Source organism: Staurois parvus, unplaced genomic scaffold (genome assembly GCF_062004578.1).
Source record: "Staurois parvus isolate SC_StPar_1 unplaced genomic scaffold, SC_StPar_1.0 ptg000014l, whole genome shotgun sequence".
In the NCBI taxonomy this organism is placed as follows: domain Eukaryota; kingdom Metazoa; phylum Chordata; class Amphibia; order Anura; family Ranidae; genus Staurois; species Staurois parvus.
In genome coordinates, this window is record NW_028317810.1 from 9,066,294 (window position 1) to 9,082,720 (window position 16,427).

The following is a 16,427-nucleotide window of genomic DNA, read 5'->3' on the forward strand; positions in this document are numbered from 1 at the left end:
ACTGCAATGAACTGTGAGTTATTTCCCTAGCAGCACCTGGTGTTTGTAACGTATGTATTATGTTTAATACAAGTTCCAAGTTTTACTGCATCCAGACTCTGTGTATTTACTGCCCGCACCACGCTGCACCTTTCCACAAATTGCCTGACTTTTCAGGCAGCTACAGCAGATGATGTTGGTAGCATGGAAGAAGCATTGCCACTCAACTCTTCTTTTATGAGCAGAATATACATTTGTAGTTAGGAGTACGGCTCTCTAAACACAAACTAAAACAAAAAGAGCATAGCTGGTAGGTTTAAGCATCCAAAATACGTTACTTAATGAGTTTAGATATGAACACTAAAGCCCAATATTTTGGAAAAGCATACTTTAAGGTTACACAGATTTTTTTTCAATTATTCATAATATATGACTTCATCATTTTCAGCATATACAGTTACCCGGAAATGCAAAATCGCTTATATATGCGTGATTTTGCGCACCCGTGCCATCCTGTAGCAGTATATCTGCTATAGGGTGGTCGGGAAGCTGTTATTAGCAAAAAGTCAAAAATATTGTTTTTTTTCTCAAAATTGTTCGTCTTTTAAAATGCACTAAAATTAAATTTAAAATTAGTGGGAAAAAAAGCACATAAATTTCATTTGGGTGCAGCGCTGCATGACTGTGCAATTGTCAGTTAAAGTAACACAGCGCCATAACGCAAAAAATGGCCTGGTAAGGAAGGGGGGTAAATCCTCAGGAGGGCAAGTAGTTAATGACTATAGATTTCTGTCCATGTGTGTCTTTGATATCATGCCACTAAACAAATAATAAAACACACATGCAGCTGATTTGAAAAGACATGATATATAATATATCCGGTGTTGTACCTTTGCAAGCTTGATTGCAAAATACACAGAAGATATCAAACGTAAATCCAGGAGTTCCAAAGCAGAAGCATGGGATGTAACTGTACATGACACATTCAAAGCATACCATTCAAATATTGATCAAGAGCATCACAGTGATGAAAGTACACAGAGTGACGTGATGGGTCTTGATGCTTGGCTGACCTGTAGCTCATAAGTTAACAATATCACCTGCCACAACAAAGCTTCCAGAATATTAAGTTATATGTTTTAAAGATGATCACCCAAAGCTTATTGAATAGTAACTCTACCTGGAAATATGAACTGCTGTTTATACTTGTAATAATGAGAACCTTGCAGCAAAGAGGGACACGGATGAGACGTACTGTTGGACCCTTTAAGAAAATATAAAACGGAGATATTAATCATAAAGCATATCCTGCTCTAGCACCTCAAAACATGTGAATATAAAGTTTGTTCTCAGTATCTTTAAAATGTAGCTTTGCATGTAAAACAGAAGAAAAATATACAGATTAAACTTTCAAATCACCTGGCAAATTAGCACTATATTTAGCAGTTACGAGACAAACAGTTCTGCTAACTTCAGCATTTGCCAGAAGACAAATTGTAGGAAAGCAAAGCTTGTAAACACAATCTGGTTGTAAAAAAAGTTTTTGTGTGCCCATATTTGTCAATCCAGTTATAGAGCTGACCAGTCCTACAGTCACATTTCAATTGCAAGGTGAAATCATGCTTTTATGTTTTCTATCATCCCATGGTAAGTTTTAGTTACTAGGAATGGACTCCTTCATTTTTTCCTATCCACAGGTCGGGCCTTGATCACTAGGCACTAGAAATCCACATCAATCCTAGATATTTGGGAATGGGTTGATGAACATTATGTGGATAGAAGAATTAACAGCTAACCTACATAATCAGCACTAGAACTTAATGAAAATATGGAGCATTTGTATTGACATATCTACCTCTTCACATCTTTAGTCTTTCCTAAGATTTGCATATCATTTTCACTGCAACAGCATTGGCGCTATTGAGCCAACCCCTGACCGGGCAATCTCCCATTCCCTTCTTTCACCTCTGTTCCTCTATGCATGTTGTTTAATCCCCTATTTATCCCTAGTAGAAGAGACAATTGGCTTTCCATCCCTATCACCTATTGTGATCACATGAACCACTTGTGAATTCTTGACACTTACCCTGTGTCATTTAATAATTGTGTGCAATTTGTATTTTGCACTTGTTGGCCTTTGATACAGTAGATATTTGCTGTAATCTCCACAAGCCTTTCACCCTCACGCAACCTTTTCCTTTATTTCTTGTGTGTGTATTTAAGCTTGAAAAATCCATAAACTTTATTCTTTAAAAAAAAGTCATGCCTATGCCAACAGATAAAGAGGGTGTATTGGTACTAATTAGGACGTTAGCTTACTGTTCACCTTTACATTATACAATATGAGTTTAAAGTAGCACTGCGGTCAGGTTACATACATTAAGATATTTTACATTCATATAAAGCAATAAATAAACTTTAAAAGAGGAGCTTACTGACCTTTATAGCTGCATACACTGTGGACTAGTTCATCCTCCAAGTGTATAGAAAACAATTTTATATCTCTCAGCAGCCCCCTATCCAAGTAGTAACTTGGTAGCCTATGATTTCTCGGCAATGTCCTGCTGTTATTCATCGTGTCATTGTTCAGTAATCAGTAGATCAAGATCTCCTTAGCAATTATCATTCCCCACTGCAGAAAAACTGAGAGATCTACTCCCTCCTTTACCTGACACATATGCACACGCACTAATATTTTATAATACTAGTTACAAGAACACCAGTTCTACAGATTTCCTCTACAACAGAGCAATCTGAAGAATAACTGAAGAGAGGACCCTTTGTATGTAGATTTTGCATTATGTGGAAAAACCTATGCACCATTTGTGAGAGGGGGTGCTACAACAGTATGATCTGTCAGCAGCGACATACTGAATTTGGTTACAAATGTAATCATTTACTATATATCAATAGAACGGTTTTTATGTCTTTAGAATAGAAGTTAAGAAAAGATAAATCCTCATTCTACATATTTTCTTGTTTGCATACGAAAACTAGGTTTTCAGTTTTCTTATAGAAGGATACACTTAAATAGACTTAGCTTATGATCACGTTTTTATAATAATTTAAATCAGAAAACGCACTGAAAAGCTTTTGAGCCAAAAAATAAACATTGCAGCAGATGGAAGCTTTATCCCAGCAGCAAAATGATAAACCATATAAAATGATAAAATACAAACACATTTGCTCAACCCAAGCCAATATTTTATACTAAAACTAATATATTTCTAGAAGATGCATCCTCCACAGGACACACAGCAGTATTACTATTCAGATTATGGGTTAGATTGTTAGTTTATCTCTTGTAGGTCACTTGGATAAAATTAAACTGCAGAGAAAATGTTTCTTAAAATTCTCCCCGTTGGTCTAGTATCATCCAAGTGTCTCAAAAGAAATAAAATAATGGTGTATTCTTTATTTAAGCAAATTATTGTCCTACTGAGAAGAGGCTGCAGTCAGAGAAAGGATCATTGTACCCAAATTATGAAAAATGGAAAGATATACCACACTGCTCAAAAAAATAAAAGGAACACTTTTTAATCAGATTATAGCATCAAGTCAATTAAACTACTGGAATATTGAGTAGTGCGCATGCGCGGCCGGTGGGCTCTCATGTCCTGGCGATAGCTCCGCACACCCCTGGCAACAATAATAGCCAATACACGGGCACCGTAGCAGTGCAGCTGCCGAGACTTCCCCCGGACCTTACCGGACCCTGAGGCACCCTCATCATGCCTGGAAGGGCGGTGGGAAAGAGCCGTGGAGGCTCTCAATTAACAATCCCTGCGGGGAAGGGAGGATCTAAGATGGCGCCCAGCTCAGCGCCTGCGGCCCCTGCTACCTCCTCTGCTACATATAAGGCAGCACCTCTCCCCCAGAGGGGGAAATCGGGCTCTTCATCCCTCACTGGCCAGGATCGGACCACGGCAGCTTCGCTGGCTGGGGTGAGTGAATCTCTGCAGCCCCCCCAGTCACCTTCCAGCCCTGCACTACCTGAGTCCCAGGCTTCGGCCGGCTCCTTAGGCCATGATTCCCCTGCCTCCTCTCCACTGAGTAGTGAGATAGCGGCCATCTTCTCCAGCCAGAACAGCGGCCCAGAACCTGTAGATGACAGCCCTGCTCAGTCGCCAGCAATTCCTCCTGATCCGCCACAATACTCCGGTGATGCAACCTTAATAGCTCGGTTCGCTGATTTACTACAACGCGAACTGGATAGAGCTTTTTCAAAATTGGCAGCTGACCTAAAACAGGATTTTCAGAAATTGGGCCATCGTCTGGACAGTACTGAGTCTAAGGTGGATGCGACAGTCCATAGTGTATCCCAAAATTCCAACATGATTACCGACTTGAAGGATCGCCTGGAGGAAGCTTACTCAAAAATTGATGATTTGGAAAATCGGGCTAGGCGCCACAATTTCCGCATTCGAGGACTCCCTGAGTCGGTTAAAGATCTCACTAGCTGCGCACAAACCCTCATGCGGTCTGCATTGCCCGATGTTCATGGTCTTCACACTGAGATCGATCGAATTCATAGAGCATTGATCCACTCTAGACAAGGTGGGCCTTCTAGGGATGTCATCGTAAAGCCTCACTTTTTTCAGGTCAAGGAAGCGGTAATGAAGTATGGTAGGGAGACTCCAGACCTGGAGTTTGCGGGACATAAGATTCAAATCTTTGTGGATGTCTCTTCAACCACCATCCAGAAACGGCGCTCTCTTAAGCCGCTGCTTTCCCACTTAGTGCAGAGGGAAATCCGGTATCGCTGGGCTTACCCCTTTCGCCTACAATTCACATTTAATGGAATCCCCTATGGGTTCTCTACATTCCAAGATGGCGAGGACTTGTTACTTCAATTGGGTATTATCTCCCGTAGTCCTACATCTCATTCTTCAGCACGATCGGCTTCTCGACCTCCTCCGCTTTCACCATTGTGAACTACTCCTACTTCTAAGCAGAGGGGGTCACGGAATTCGCTTGAGAAGACTTCTTGAATTTGCATCTTCTATTTTGTTTTTTCTGTGATTCCTGATTAGTGGTGGCTTCTCCATGGCTCCTTGGGAGCATTGGCCGCCGCTGCTCCATTATTGTGGGAGGATTGGCGGGGGGAGGGGTGGGGAGGGATCCTTGGGGTTACCCCACATCTGTCTGTTGATTGCGGTAACGGAGGGTTCGGTTGTTTTATCTGTACTAAGTTTTGATATATTATTGATGGGTTACTGTTATTGTTGGTGTCGGGGCATGTCTATACGCCCTCCTCGTTTGGAAGACTCTTCCCCGAGTTATTATCTCTGGGTAGATTACACTACAGGGCTATAGCTCTGTTACTACTGGTACACTGTTTGATTTGTCTTTATTATACTGTTGTGTGTACCATCATTGGTTCATTTGACATGAGGATTTTTATACTCCGAATGTCTCTTCTTCTTTCTCACTCTTTTTCCCTCCCCCCCCTTTTTTTTCCCCCTCTCCTCCCCAGGGTCGGCTGGCAACATATATGGACTCCTCGGACCATTTTCATGTTCCCAGAGCAGATGGTTCCTATTTTGTATGGTTCACTGATTTTTGATTATGTCTTCCCTACAGTCAACTAGCAGAGCTATTCGTCTGCTTTCTCACAACGTTCAGGGGCTCAATTCCCCCTCTAAAAGTATAAAGGCCTTTAACTCATACCGCTCTTTTGGGGCGGACATAGTTGCTTTGCAGAAGACACATTTTCCCCCTTCATTCTACCCACGATATGTTCATAAGGATTATCCTGTCTGTTATTTTGCTAACTCTACGGAAAAGAAAAGGAGGGTTGCCCTTTGTTTGTCTCGACGTTTGTCCTTTACTGAATCTAAAATTATATGGGACAGGGAGGGGCGGTATCTTCTGGTGAAAGGCCACTTGGGGGGACACTTACTCACTTTTCTAATCTACTACACTCCGAATACCAACCAGGTAGAATTTTTTTCAGTCCTTATTGAGCTTTATGGCTAAGGAATTTGAAGGTGATGTTATTTTGGCCGGTGACTCTAATTTAGCATTAGATCAGATTTTGGATCATTCCCAAACCACCATGCTTCGGCCCCCTTCTAGGCAGAGCCGTAAGCTGGCCCAACTACTGTACCGTTACGACTTTGTTGATGCTTGGAGAGAAGCTAACCCAACTTCTCGAGATTACTCCCATTATTCTAGGGCCCATAATTGTTATTCTCGCATTGACCATATATTTCTTCATACACATTCACTCCCCAGACTCCTCACTGCTAAAATTCTCTCCAGCCTTGGTCTGACCATGACCCAATTTCTATTCAATTGTCCTCCTGGACACTTGGTAAGACGGCTTATTGCTGGCATCTTAATGACTCCATTTTGGGTAACCCCTCCTATTGTCGGGACATCTCCTCACACTTACAAGCGTACTTTGAACTTAATAAAGCGGAGGATACGAACCCGGCGATTAAATGGGCAGCCCATAAGGCCTCAGTTAGGGGGTTTATTATTCAACTCTCCTCACGAATTAAAAAAGCCCGCAACGACCTACTAGCCACCAAAACCCAATCCTATACAGACTTGGTTGCCCAGCATAAGCGAAATCCCGGTCCGGACCTGCTGCTTAAACTTGACCAGGCCTTATTGGAACTAAATATCTGCCTTACTACTACGGCTGACAAACAGTTACGATGGTCTAACCATACATTTTTTACTTGGAGAGATAGACCCGACACCTTATTGGCACGCAAGTTGACTCCCAGACATTCCCAGGCAGCTCTCCCTAAACTCAGATTGGATAATGGAACGTTATCTCAAGACCCTGGTAAGATCCTCCACAAATTTCATTATTTTTACACGAAACTATATAGCTCGCCTCAGGGAGATGCTTCTTCATCTCTCGATGCTTTTTGAGCTCTGTTCCACTTCCCTCTCTCCAGGATGCTCATAGGGAGTTGATGGAAAGGCATATCTCATGCGAAGAAATTGGGAGTGCTATAAAATCCCTTGCTCCTCATAAAGCCCCGGGACCAGATGGTCTTCCTCATAACTATTATAAAGTTTTTCCTGATGTCCTGATTCCCCATATGGCTCTCTATTTTAACTATTTACGGGATGGGGGGCGGGTGCCCCCTGACGAAAACAAGGCATTTATCAGTGTCATCCCCAAACCTCTTATTATTATTATTATTATTATACAGTATTTATAAAGCGCCAATAGTTCGCTCAGCGCTGTACATTACATAGGGGAACAGAACATGTGACAGAACAATACCAATACAATGCAAAACACGAGGGGATCGAGGGCCCTGCTCTTACGAGCTTACAATCTAGGAGGGAGGGGGTGGTGGCACAGGAGGAGATAGCTGTGGGGGATGGAGTGGTAGGAAGAGTGGAGGAGGTTGGCAAGTTAGCAGGGGGTGGGGTAGGCTTCCCTGAAGAGATGGGTTTTCAGGGTGCGCCTAAAGGAGAGGAGAGTAGGTGATAATCTGATGGGTTGGGGCCGGGAGTTCCAGAGGATGGGTGACACCCTGGAGAAGTCCTGGAGGCGGGCATGGGAGGAGGATACCAGGGAACTAGAGAGAAGGAGGTCTTGTGAGGAGCGGAGTGTGCGTGCTGGGCGGTACTTGGATATTAGGTCAGTGATGTAGTTCGGGGCAGTATGGTGGACAGCTTTGTACGTCAGCGTTAGGATTAAGGACTCTTAAGGACGCTTCTATAGTTTCTAATTATCGGCCTATCTCCTTAATCAATTGTGATTTAAAGATTCTTACTAAAATCCTGGCCTTACGCCTCGATAAAATTTTGGCTCTGTATATTTATGATGATCAGTCAGGATTCATCAGCGGTCAACAAACATCAGATCAAATTCGCTGGACTTTAGCCCTGTTGTCAGCTGTACAATCCAATTGGGACCAATCCTCACAGAGGGAAATCCTATTATTATCATTGGATATTCATAAAGCATTTGACAGTCTATCTTAGGACTATTTATTTAGGATGTTGGACAAGTTTGCGTTTGGTCCTTATTTCACGACATTATTGCGGGCCCTATATTCTAATCCGTCAGCTCAAGTTTCTATTAGCCTCCCTTTCGATAAAGCGAAGAACTAGACAGGGCTGTCCTCTTTCTCCACTACTATTTGCCTTGGCTATGGAACCACTTGCTATTGCTATCTGCTCTGATCCCGCCATCTCGGGCATCCGCTGTGGTCAGCGGGACCATAAATGCTCCCTATTTGCTGATGATGTCCTTATATATATATCTAACCCTCGAGCTTCTTTACCTGGTCTCCTCCACCTGTTTCATCGTTTCTCTGAGGCCTCTGGTCTAACGCTTAATTCCTTTTTAATTTAAAACGATTGCCTTAAATCTCTCGTTACCTGATTTGGAGGTCCATTACCTCCAGGACAATTTTGACTTCCAGTGGGCCTCTCTCCCGTATTTGGGGATTCACCTCACGAAATCTATTTCAACGTTATATAAGACCAATTATCTTCCGCTCTTCAAACGACTCAAATCTGTTACTAGAGTGGCAGGATCTCTCACTTTCCTGGTTTAGTAGAATTAATTCTATTAAAATGACCTTTCTACCGAGACTATTGTATTATTTTAGGATGTTACCGATAATGGTTCCCAAGAGGGAATTGCTATTATTACAAGCAGCAGTCTCCAGATTTATCTGGAGGGGAAAACGTCCTAGGGTTAACAGGTCAACCTTGTTTTCCTTAAAGAAGCATGGCGGTTTGGGACTTCCTAATCTCTTGGCCTATTTTCAGGCGGCTCAAATAGCACAGTTATCTTGCACTACGGCCAGGGAGTACGTCCCCCAGTGGGTTGGGATTGAGGCCTTATCTTGTCGTCCCAATGCTATTGGTGCTCTCATGTGGGTGCTTCCCAGTCGTTTGCGTCCTCCTATTCTGTGTCCTACGTTGTCCTATTCGCTGACGGTTTGGGATAGATGGTGAGCTCGCAAACCATTCTTCTCCCCACATACCCCTCTGGCTCCGGTATTTTGCAATCCCGAGTTTATTCCTGGTTTATTGCCGTTGGTGTTCCAATCGTGGATGAATAGGGGCTTGTTACGTATTGGAGACTACCTGGATGGGCTTCGTCCTCGTTTACTTCAGTGCTTTTTGATAAAGTATCAGATGCCTTCCGGGGAATTGTTTCGATACTACCAACTTATCTCTTTTATCACTAGCAAACTCAAATTAGTTTCAGAACCTTGCTCACTCACTCCCTTAGAGGTCTCCTGTGGAGCAACTGGAATGATGAGGGGTCGTTTGTCGATTCTTTATGCATCCCTTGTTGATCCACTCACAAAATTATCTTATATGACTCAATGGGAGGGGGATTTGAATCGCTCATTGGACCTGGATACTTGGCGGCAAGCGGCACATACTTTATCAAAGATTTCGATCAATACGGTTCTTATCGAATCCAACTATAAAACGCTACTTCGCTGGTATCTGGTTCCTACTAAAATGTACCCTTCTGTATCACCTAGTTGCTTCCGACGTGCCATTGCTAGAAGGTTTGCTGTGTCTCCCAGCACAGTCTCAAGAGTATGGAGGATATTCCAGGAGACAAACAGTTACTCTAGGAGAACTGGACAGGCCCGTAGAAGGTCCTTAACCTAGCAGCAGGAACGGTATCTGCTCCTTTGTGCAAGGAGCAACAGGATGAGCCCTGTTAGAGCCCTACAAAATTACCTCCAGCAGGCCACTGGTGTGAATGTGTGAATGTCCAAACAATCAGAAAGAGACTTCATGAGGGTGGCCTGAGGGACCGACATCCTCTAGTGGGCCCTGTGCTCACTGCTTGGCACCATAGAGCTTGACTGGCATTTGCCATTAAACAGCAGAATTGGCAGGTACACCACTGGTGTTCTGTGCTATTCACAGATGAAAGCAGGTTCACCCTGGGCACATGTGACAGACGTGAAAGGGTCTGGAGAAGCCGTGGAGAACGTTATGCTGCCTGTAACATCATTCAACATGATCGTTTTGGTGGTGCATCCATGATGGTCTGGGGAGGCATATCCATGGAGGGACACACAGACCTCTACAGGCTAGACAATGGCACCCTCACTGCCATTACCTATCAGGATGAAATCCTTGGACACATTGTCAGACTGTCAGGGACCCCAGTGGTTGCCTCGATCGCGCTCGGGTCTGCGCATGCACGGTGTGCCCGGCCGCACTAGCGTGTGAGCATTGGGACCAGGGCACCCGCGATTGCAGCGGCGCTCACGCATGCGCACTCGCAATCGAGGGTGTGAGCCTGGCACCAAGCAGGGCGCAGGGTGCCCTATTTAAAACATTTTAGGACTGCATTGAACTGCCGTATGGTCTTACCTGTTTCCTGAAGTTCCTGATTAGTAGATTGTCTTGTTGCCGACCCTGCCTGACCCTGATTTGCTGTCTGTCTCCTGTTCTGATCCCTGGCTTCTCTGACCATTCTCCTGCTTAACCCTGCACATTCTGATCTCCTGTTAACGAACCCGGCTTGTGACCTGTTTATTTCTCTGTCTGCTGATTTTGTACCACGCTGCCACCACTTTTACCGATCCGGCCTGCCCGACGCTGCTCTTGTGACCTCCTCACATCAGACTCTCACCTGCTATACACCTCCAACGGTGCTTCTACCACAGCTGGGTGAACCCAGGGGCCGCGACCTGGTCTCGGTCTGCTCCATGTCCAACCCCATCATCAGGGGTCCTGGTGAACAAGCAGGTAGGGGCTTAGATTCCACGCCTTGGGGGAATCTGGTCTGTGAAGCGCTAGAGGCTACCGCAGTAGGATCCCTGACACAGACCCTACGCTGGTGCAGTGGGTCGTGGGTTCCTCCTGGTGCATGATAATGCCCGGCCTCATGAGGCTAGAGTATGCAGGCAGTTCCTGGAGGATGAAGGAATTGATACCATTGAATGGCCTCCATGCTCACCTGACCTAAATCCAATAGAACATCTCTGGGATATTATGTTTCGGTCCATCCGACGCAGCAGGTTGCACTTCAGACTCTCCAGGAGCTAAGTGATACGCTGATGTTATCAGGCATGCATACAAGCGTGGGGGCCATACAAACTACTGTGCCATTTTGAGTGGCTGCAATGAAATTTCAGCAAACTGGAATAGCCTGCTGTATCATTTTTTCACTTTGATTTTCAGGGTGTCTTTGAATGAAGTCCTCTGTATGTTGATAATTTTCATTTCCATCAAATGATGGGGCATCCTTACATTCCTAACACATTACCCAGTCCTTATCAGTACAGATATCCAGCATGATATTTTTCCTCTTTGAAATCTGATGTTTCCAAAGTGTTCCTTTAATTCTTTTGAGCAGTGTATATACAGTACTTTCTCTGTATATCCTATGGGAGTTTCAACTGCACTGAAGGAGATAAAGTACTTTTTTTATTAAATTATTGTGAAAAAAATTGACTAGACACTTGAACCTGGTACCCTAACCTTGCTCTTCTGTACTCTTAACATTGTTGATGTGTGCATGCTGGTGAGTCAAGTTCCTCTCTGTCTTTTTATATATGTCCTAAATAATGTCTGCCTTACCTCTGTACCTTACCATAGATTAGTAATAATTCTGCTGTACTCTTTATAAAAAAAACAGAGTGCTCAACTATAGCCACATAAATCTCATGGTACATTTCCTTTAAGCAGCACATAGGGAGTACAAATATAAACAAGTGCGCAGATTTTTAATATAAAGAAGTTTTACTTTTCACAACCTGCTGTCTGGTTAAAAGTAGGGATGCACCAATGCCCTTTTAATTTTTTTATCGGCAAGTACCGAAACTTTCAGTCAAGTACTTGCTGATGCTGAGTGCCGATACTTTGCAGTGCGATTTGCGTCCATACAAAATGAATGGGTGCACATTGCACAGCAAAGAATGGAATGCAATTTGAACAGGAATGCAGTATGATTCCTGTCTGAATCACATGCAGTTTTCCCACCGCTCCTGTGTGAACCCATGCCATAGTGATTTCAGCCTGGGTTAAAATAGAAACCACATGTGATTTGAACAGGAATCACACCACATTCCTGTTCAAATCAGATTTCATTCTTTACAGTGCAATTTGCACCCATTAATTTTGTACTGACGCAAATCGCAAAGTATCGGTTTCAGGTAGCGGGAGCATTTTCATGAGTATGAGTATGAAAATATTAGGTATCAGCACCAATACCAGTATTGGTGTATCCTAAGTTTAAAAAGCTCCAGAATTTAATCAAGCCAAGGCAAAATGTTTGTACAGAGTGCTTGAAAAACACATTCTATTGATAGAGATTCCAAAATGCATCAATATTTATTATCCAGAATGAATATACAGTAAGTTTACCGCAGTACTTAGCCAGCGTCTACCCCAAACTCTTTCAATGGATTCTTTTCTATGAATTTTTCTATAAATTTAGTTGTATCTGTAACAAAGTGCAAAATCCGGTCATGAAAATAAAAGAGTATGTGCAAATATGACTGCTGTGTACCTGGCATCCAGGAACCTTTAGGAGATGATGCAGATACAAGAATGAGCCTTTATATTTGATTGGCTGCTGCAATTAACTGTACAATATTCTTATTATTCCTTTAGAGTTTTGATGAGAAAAAATTGTCTGATTTACTAGTTGATGACAACAAGCATGTTTTTTCAGAAATATATTATTAACATTAACCAAAAATTAACTGCCCTATTGAGAATATAGCTGTTGAATATATTGGCAGTAAAATTAAAATAAACCTTGGAAAATGCTACTATGGCAGCAAATAATAGGGTTACTACGATATAATACATAATTTACAAGTGAACAGAAACCACAATAAAAGACAATCACTTCAACTGTGTTACATAATAATTGTACAACTGGACAGACTCAACTGAGATAAAGTAAGTCGTAATGTTGCAATTTTTGATTTAAATAAGACATATTCTGGTGGGTAAACAATAAAGATCCTGCAAATTCTGAAAAGTTTACAGGGGAACTAGCTGTATGGTATATACTCTAGAATCTAATAAAAATGAATATTCATGCACTTTCAATTGTTTGCTTACATTTGACAACAATATGAACCATGCAACATCTTGTAAAAACTTGACATTTTCCCATGCATTTTCATTACTATAGCTCACAGCAGAAGTACAGTGTAACTTTAAAAATAACATCTTTAAAGAAAACATTACTAAACCAAATCCAGTTGAAAGGGATGGTGTGCGTAGGGTGTAATAATTTTACTTCAATCTAAGCCCCAAATCTTATAATAAGCAGGCTAAAACTCTCACAGGTTAAACACACCTGTGGCTCCCCCTAGCTCAGAATTTATTCAAACTTCTATGAAGCAAGTCATTAACGCAGACAGAAGAAGCCATCAGCTGATGAGACCCAGGAACTTTAAACCAAAAGAATGGTTTAATGGAAGCAGAGAGATGAGTAACTAATCTCTGCCCATTCAACATAACAGTGCTTTATGAAGTTGCCTTCAAATTGTTTAGAACCACTTCAGCTATATGTATCCTTTTCTGTGCTACTAGTACAGCAGAGAATTGGGTAGAAAGCTCTGCACATGCTCCAGGTGGGTTTCGATACCTGGTAAGTTGAACGGCTTCTGCTGGCGGGTGCATTGTGGGGATGGGTGGAGAGGAGAGGGTGGGGTGGCGCTGGGGGGAAGCGGAGGAGCAGGTGAGGACGGTGTGGAGGATGTCGTAGAGGAAGGGTTGCTGCTGGAATCTGGCTGGTAGGGCACTGGAATGTGGTCCTGGGAAAACAAAAGAGATAACACATTGGGAAGCAGATGAGAGGAGAGCAGACGTACTGTGACATAAAAGGACAATATTACTAAACTGCATCCTTCATGAAACAAATGTACAGGCATTGCAATAACAACTATTCCTGCACTGTCATACCCAAAATGAGAGTTGTCATTGTAAGGCCTACTAATGCTCTTGCTCCCTATAATAAAAAATAAAGCTCTGTACATCTTCATGGGTGAGACACCCTTATATAAACAGTTCATGCTCCCATGCATCCAATTTTGAGAAACCAATTTTGAGAACCAATCAATCAGTGAGCAATACCACCTAAGAAACTTGGACATGTTTATTACCTGGTTGATTCTTAATGAACTCCCTCATTGTTCCAGAGAAATGTTCACTTTAAGTCTGGTTAATAAACCATTTTTCAGCATGATAATCTATATAGTCCTAGACTCATTATTTCTCAATCCCACACATTTTCTCAGCTTTAATTGTCCTCCCCCTCACCAGTGTTTGTTTTGTTATTATCTCATTTTATTTATATGTAAAGACACAATGCCTAAAATCTCTACATACCATCTGGAAAGATCTGGAAAGAGAGGGTTAGCAGATGGCTCTGCAGTCATACAGTTACTTTGTACCATTAAAGATGTGAGCATTATGCCCTCAGCACAACCCTTTCACCCACTAAGCTGACAATATTAGAAGTACAACCTATCCCTAATGACCCTCACCACATTCCTCAGTTAGCAAGTTTTTTAGCTACTAACCTCAAACAGTGAATTGTCTCCTGTACTTCCATAGCATTCTAACTATTAACACGGGTATAGTTTCAAGTATTTAGAATAAAATGTATTTATGGAGTTAAACTGACTCAATCATAAATTAGAAATGTAAGCTTTTGTGGTTCATAATCTATGATTCTTACTGTTCTGGAAATGTTAGTAAAAGAGCTGAAACTTCTATTTTTGTGTCAGGAATCACGATAGAATAAAGAAACTGCTCAATGACTATGGCAAAGTGTTTAATTTTAGTTTCACTAAGGCAAGCACAACTTTCCTTCTTAATAGAAAGTTAGTATGCCTTGCCTTTGGAAACAGCAAATATAATGTGTAACGTGTCCGCAAATACATGTGCCAGCCAAAGTTCTCCAAAGTGCTGTTTCTATACATTTTCACAATTTCCTGTAAAAACTCCCTCAAGTCTCATGTGCAATAAAACTATTGTATTGCCAGAATTTCAATTCTCAGCTGAAGGCTGTTAAATGAGCTGGAAAGGGGGGGGAGTGGAAGTAGGGGAATTTTGCACCGTGTTACAATCCCGAACTTAAAACAAAGCCTGGTGAGGGACATTACATACCTCCAGATACCGTAAAATATTTGTTCATTTAAATCAAGAATATTTTATTTATTTTTAAAAGTTTGTATGCAGGTTGTTTCTTTAATCATTTCAAAACATGGTAAATTGGTCACTAGTTTACCAGGGGAAAATGACCACCTGCTTGCAACTCTTGGGGGTAGGTATTGTAGGTGGCACAAAACCCACCACCCATACCCATATTACCTACTGGGTATTAGGGGGTTCTGAAAATCCCAATGCTCATCAATAGGGGGCTGCACACTTACTGTCCCCGTGCTGTGTGGGTACCAGCCCACATACTTAGCTTTCCAAATTGGTATTCAAATGGGCAAAGGTGAGCATGTTTTTCAAATGTTCAGCTCTTTTCCAGAAAACAAATTAAGCACGTTTTCTAAAGCAGACAAGCCTGTCGAAAAACAAAGTCACCATCTCAACTCACATTTTCAAATGTAAAGTCTGGCTGGTTTGCAGTGCTGAGCCTTCCTCTCTTAAACTGAATCATGTTATGCAGGGAACCACCAAAGGCTAATATAAACACAAACTAAGAAACTATTACAGAACATTTTTAAAGTGTATCTGCAGTTGAAACAAATAAAGATAAATAAAGGATAAACCCTTGTGAGTTTTATTTTTGCTGGTTTTGTCCCATTGAGATTTCCCTTCACTTCCTGTGCTAGAGATTCAGCAGGAAGTGAGAGGTAAGTTGAGGTAAGTCCCCTCTGAGACAGTTGGCAGCTGATGTTATTGGAAGACTTCTCTTCACCTGCTGTACCAGTGATAACTATATTTTTTTCATTACTTTCTTTCCCAGTGCCATTGACCACTAGGATAATTACAGAAGGTGAATCTTTCCAGCGTGGACACAGACATCAAGACATCAATACAAACCTGACATAGGTTCTAACCCTTTCTTTACTCTATCCAAAAGTAAAAAGTTATAAATAGAGGCATACCAGTTATATAATGCTTATATAACTGGTTTAAATTGGGGATTTTTTTTAACTTTTGCTCTAATTTATTTTGAGCTTGCATGTGTATTTTATGGTTGCAACCAGATCTATGAGATTGTTGGAACATTGTTGGATTACAACTTGCTGTAATTTCTGCTAAAGCTAATCATTGTATATATTACCCTCAGTAACTTTTATAATCTGAGCCAAATTGTTATTTGTGATCCACTCCAAAGCCAACACCAAACCACATTGTAAAGAGGAACTAAACCCTCCTATCCTTTACAGCCAAGGAAGCTTCCGTCTTAGCCTCTGCTTGATCTGCAGTTCCCCTGGTGCTACACATGATATGACACTGGCCAGTTTGCCATCTTTGCCTTTTGCACTGGATAACCTTGT

General features: G+C 41.9%; 1 protein-coding gene across 2 annotated transcripts in view; it reads right to left on the reverse strand.

Annotated features, from left to right (window-relative positions):
- The window catches only part of KSR2 (kinase suppressor of ras 2), a 645,462-nt gene that overhangs the window by 185,535 nt on the left and 443,500 nt on the right, over positions 1–16,427 (reverse strand). For both annotated transcript variants that reach the window (XM_089677203.1, XM_089677211.1), the window contains exons 10-11: positions 13,553–13,721; positions 1,160–1,243 (exon numbers count right to left, since the gene is read on the reverse strand). In XM_089677203.1, coding sequence (XP_089533329.1) covers positions 1,160–1,243; positions 13,553–13,721 — 253 coding nt within the window. The remainder of the gene's footprint in view (positions 1–1,159; positions 1,244–13,552; positions 13,722–16,427) is intronic.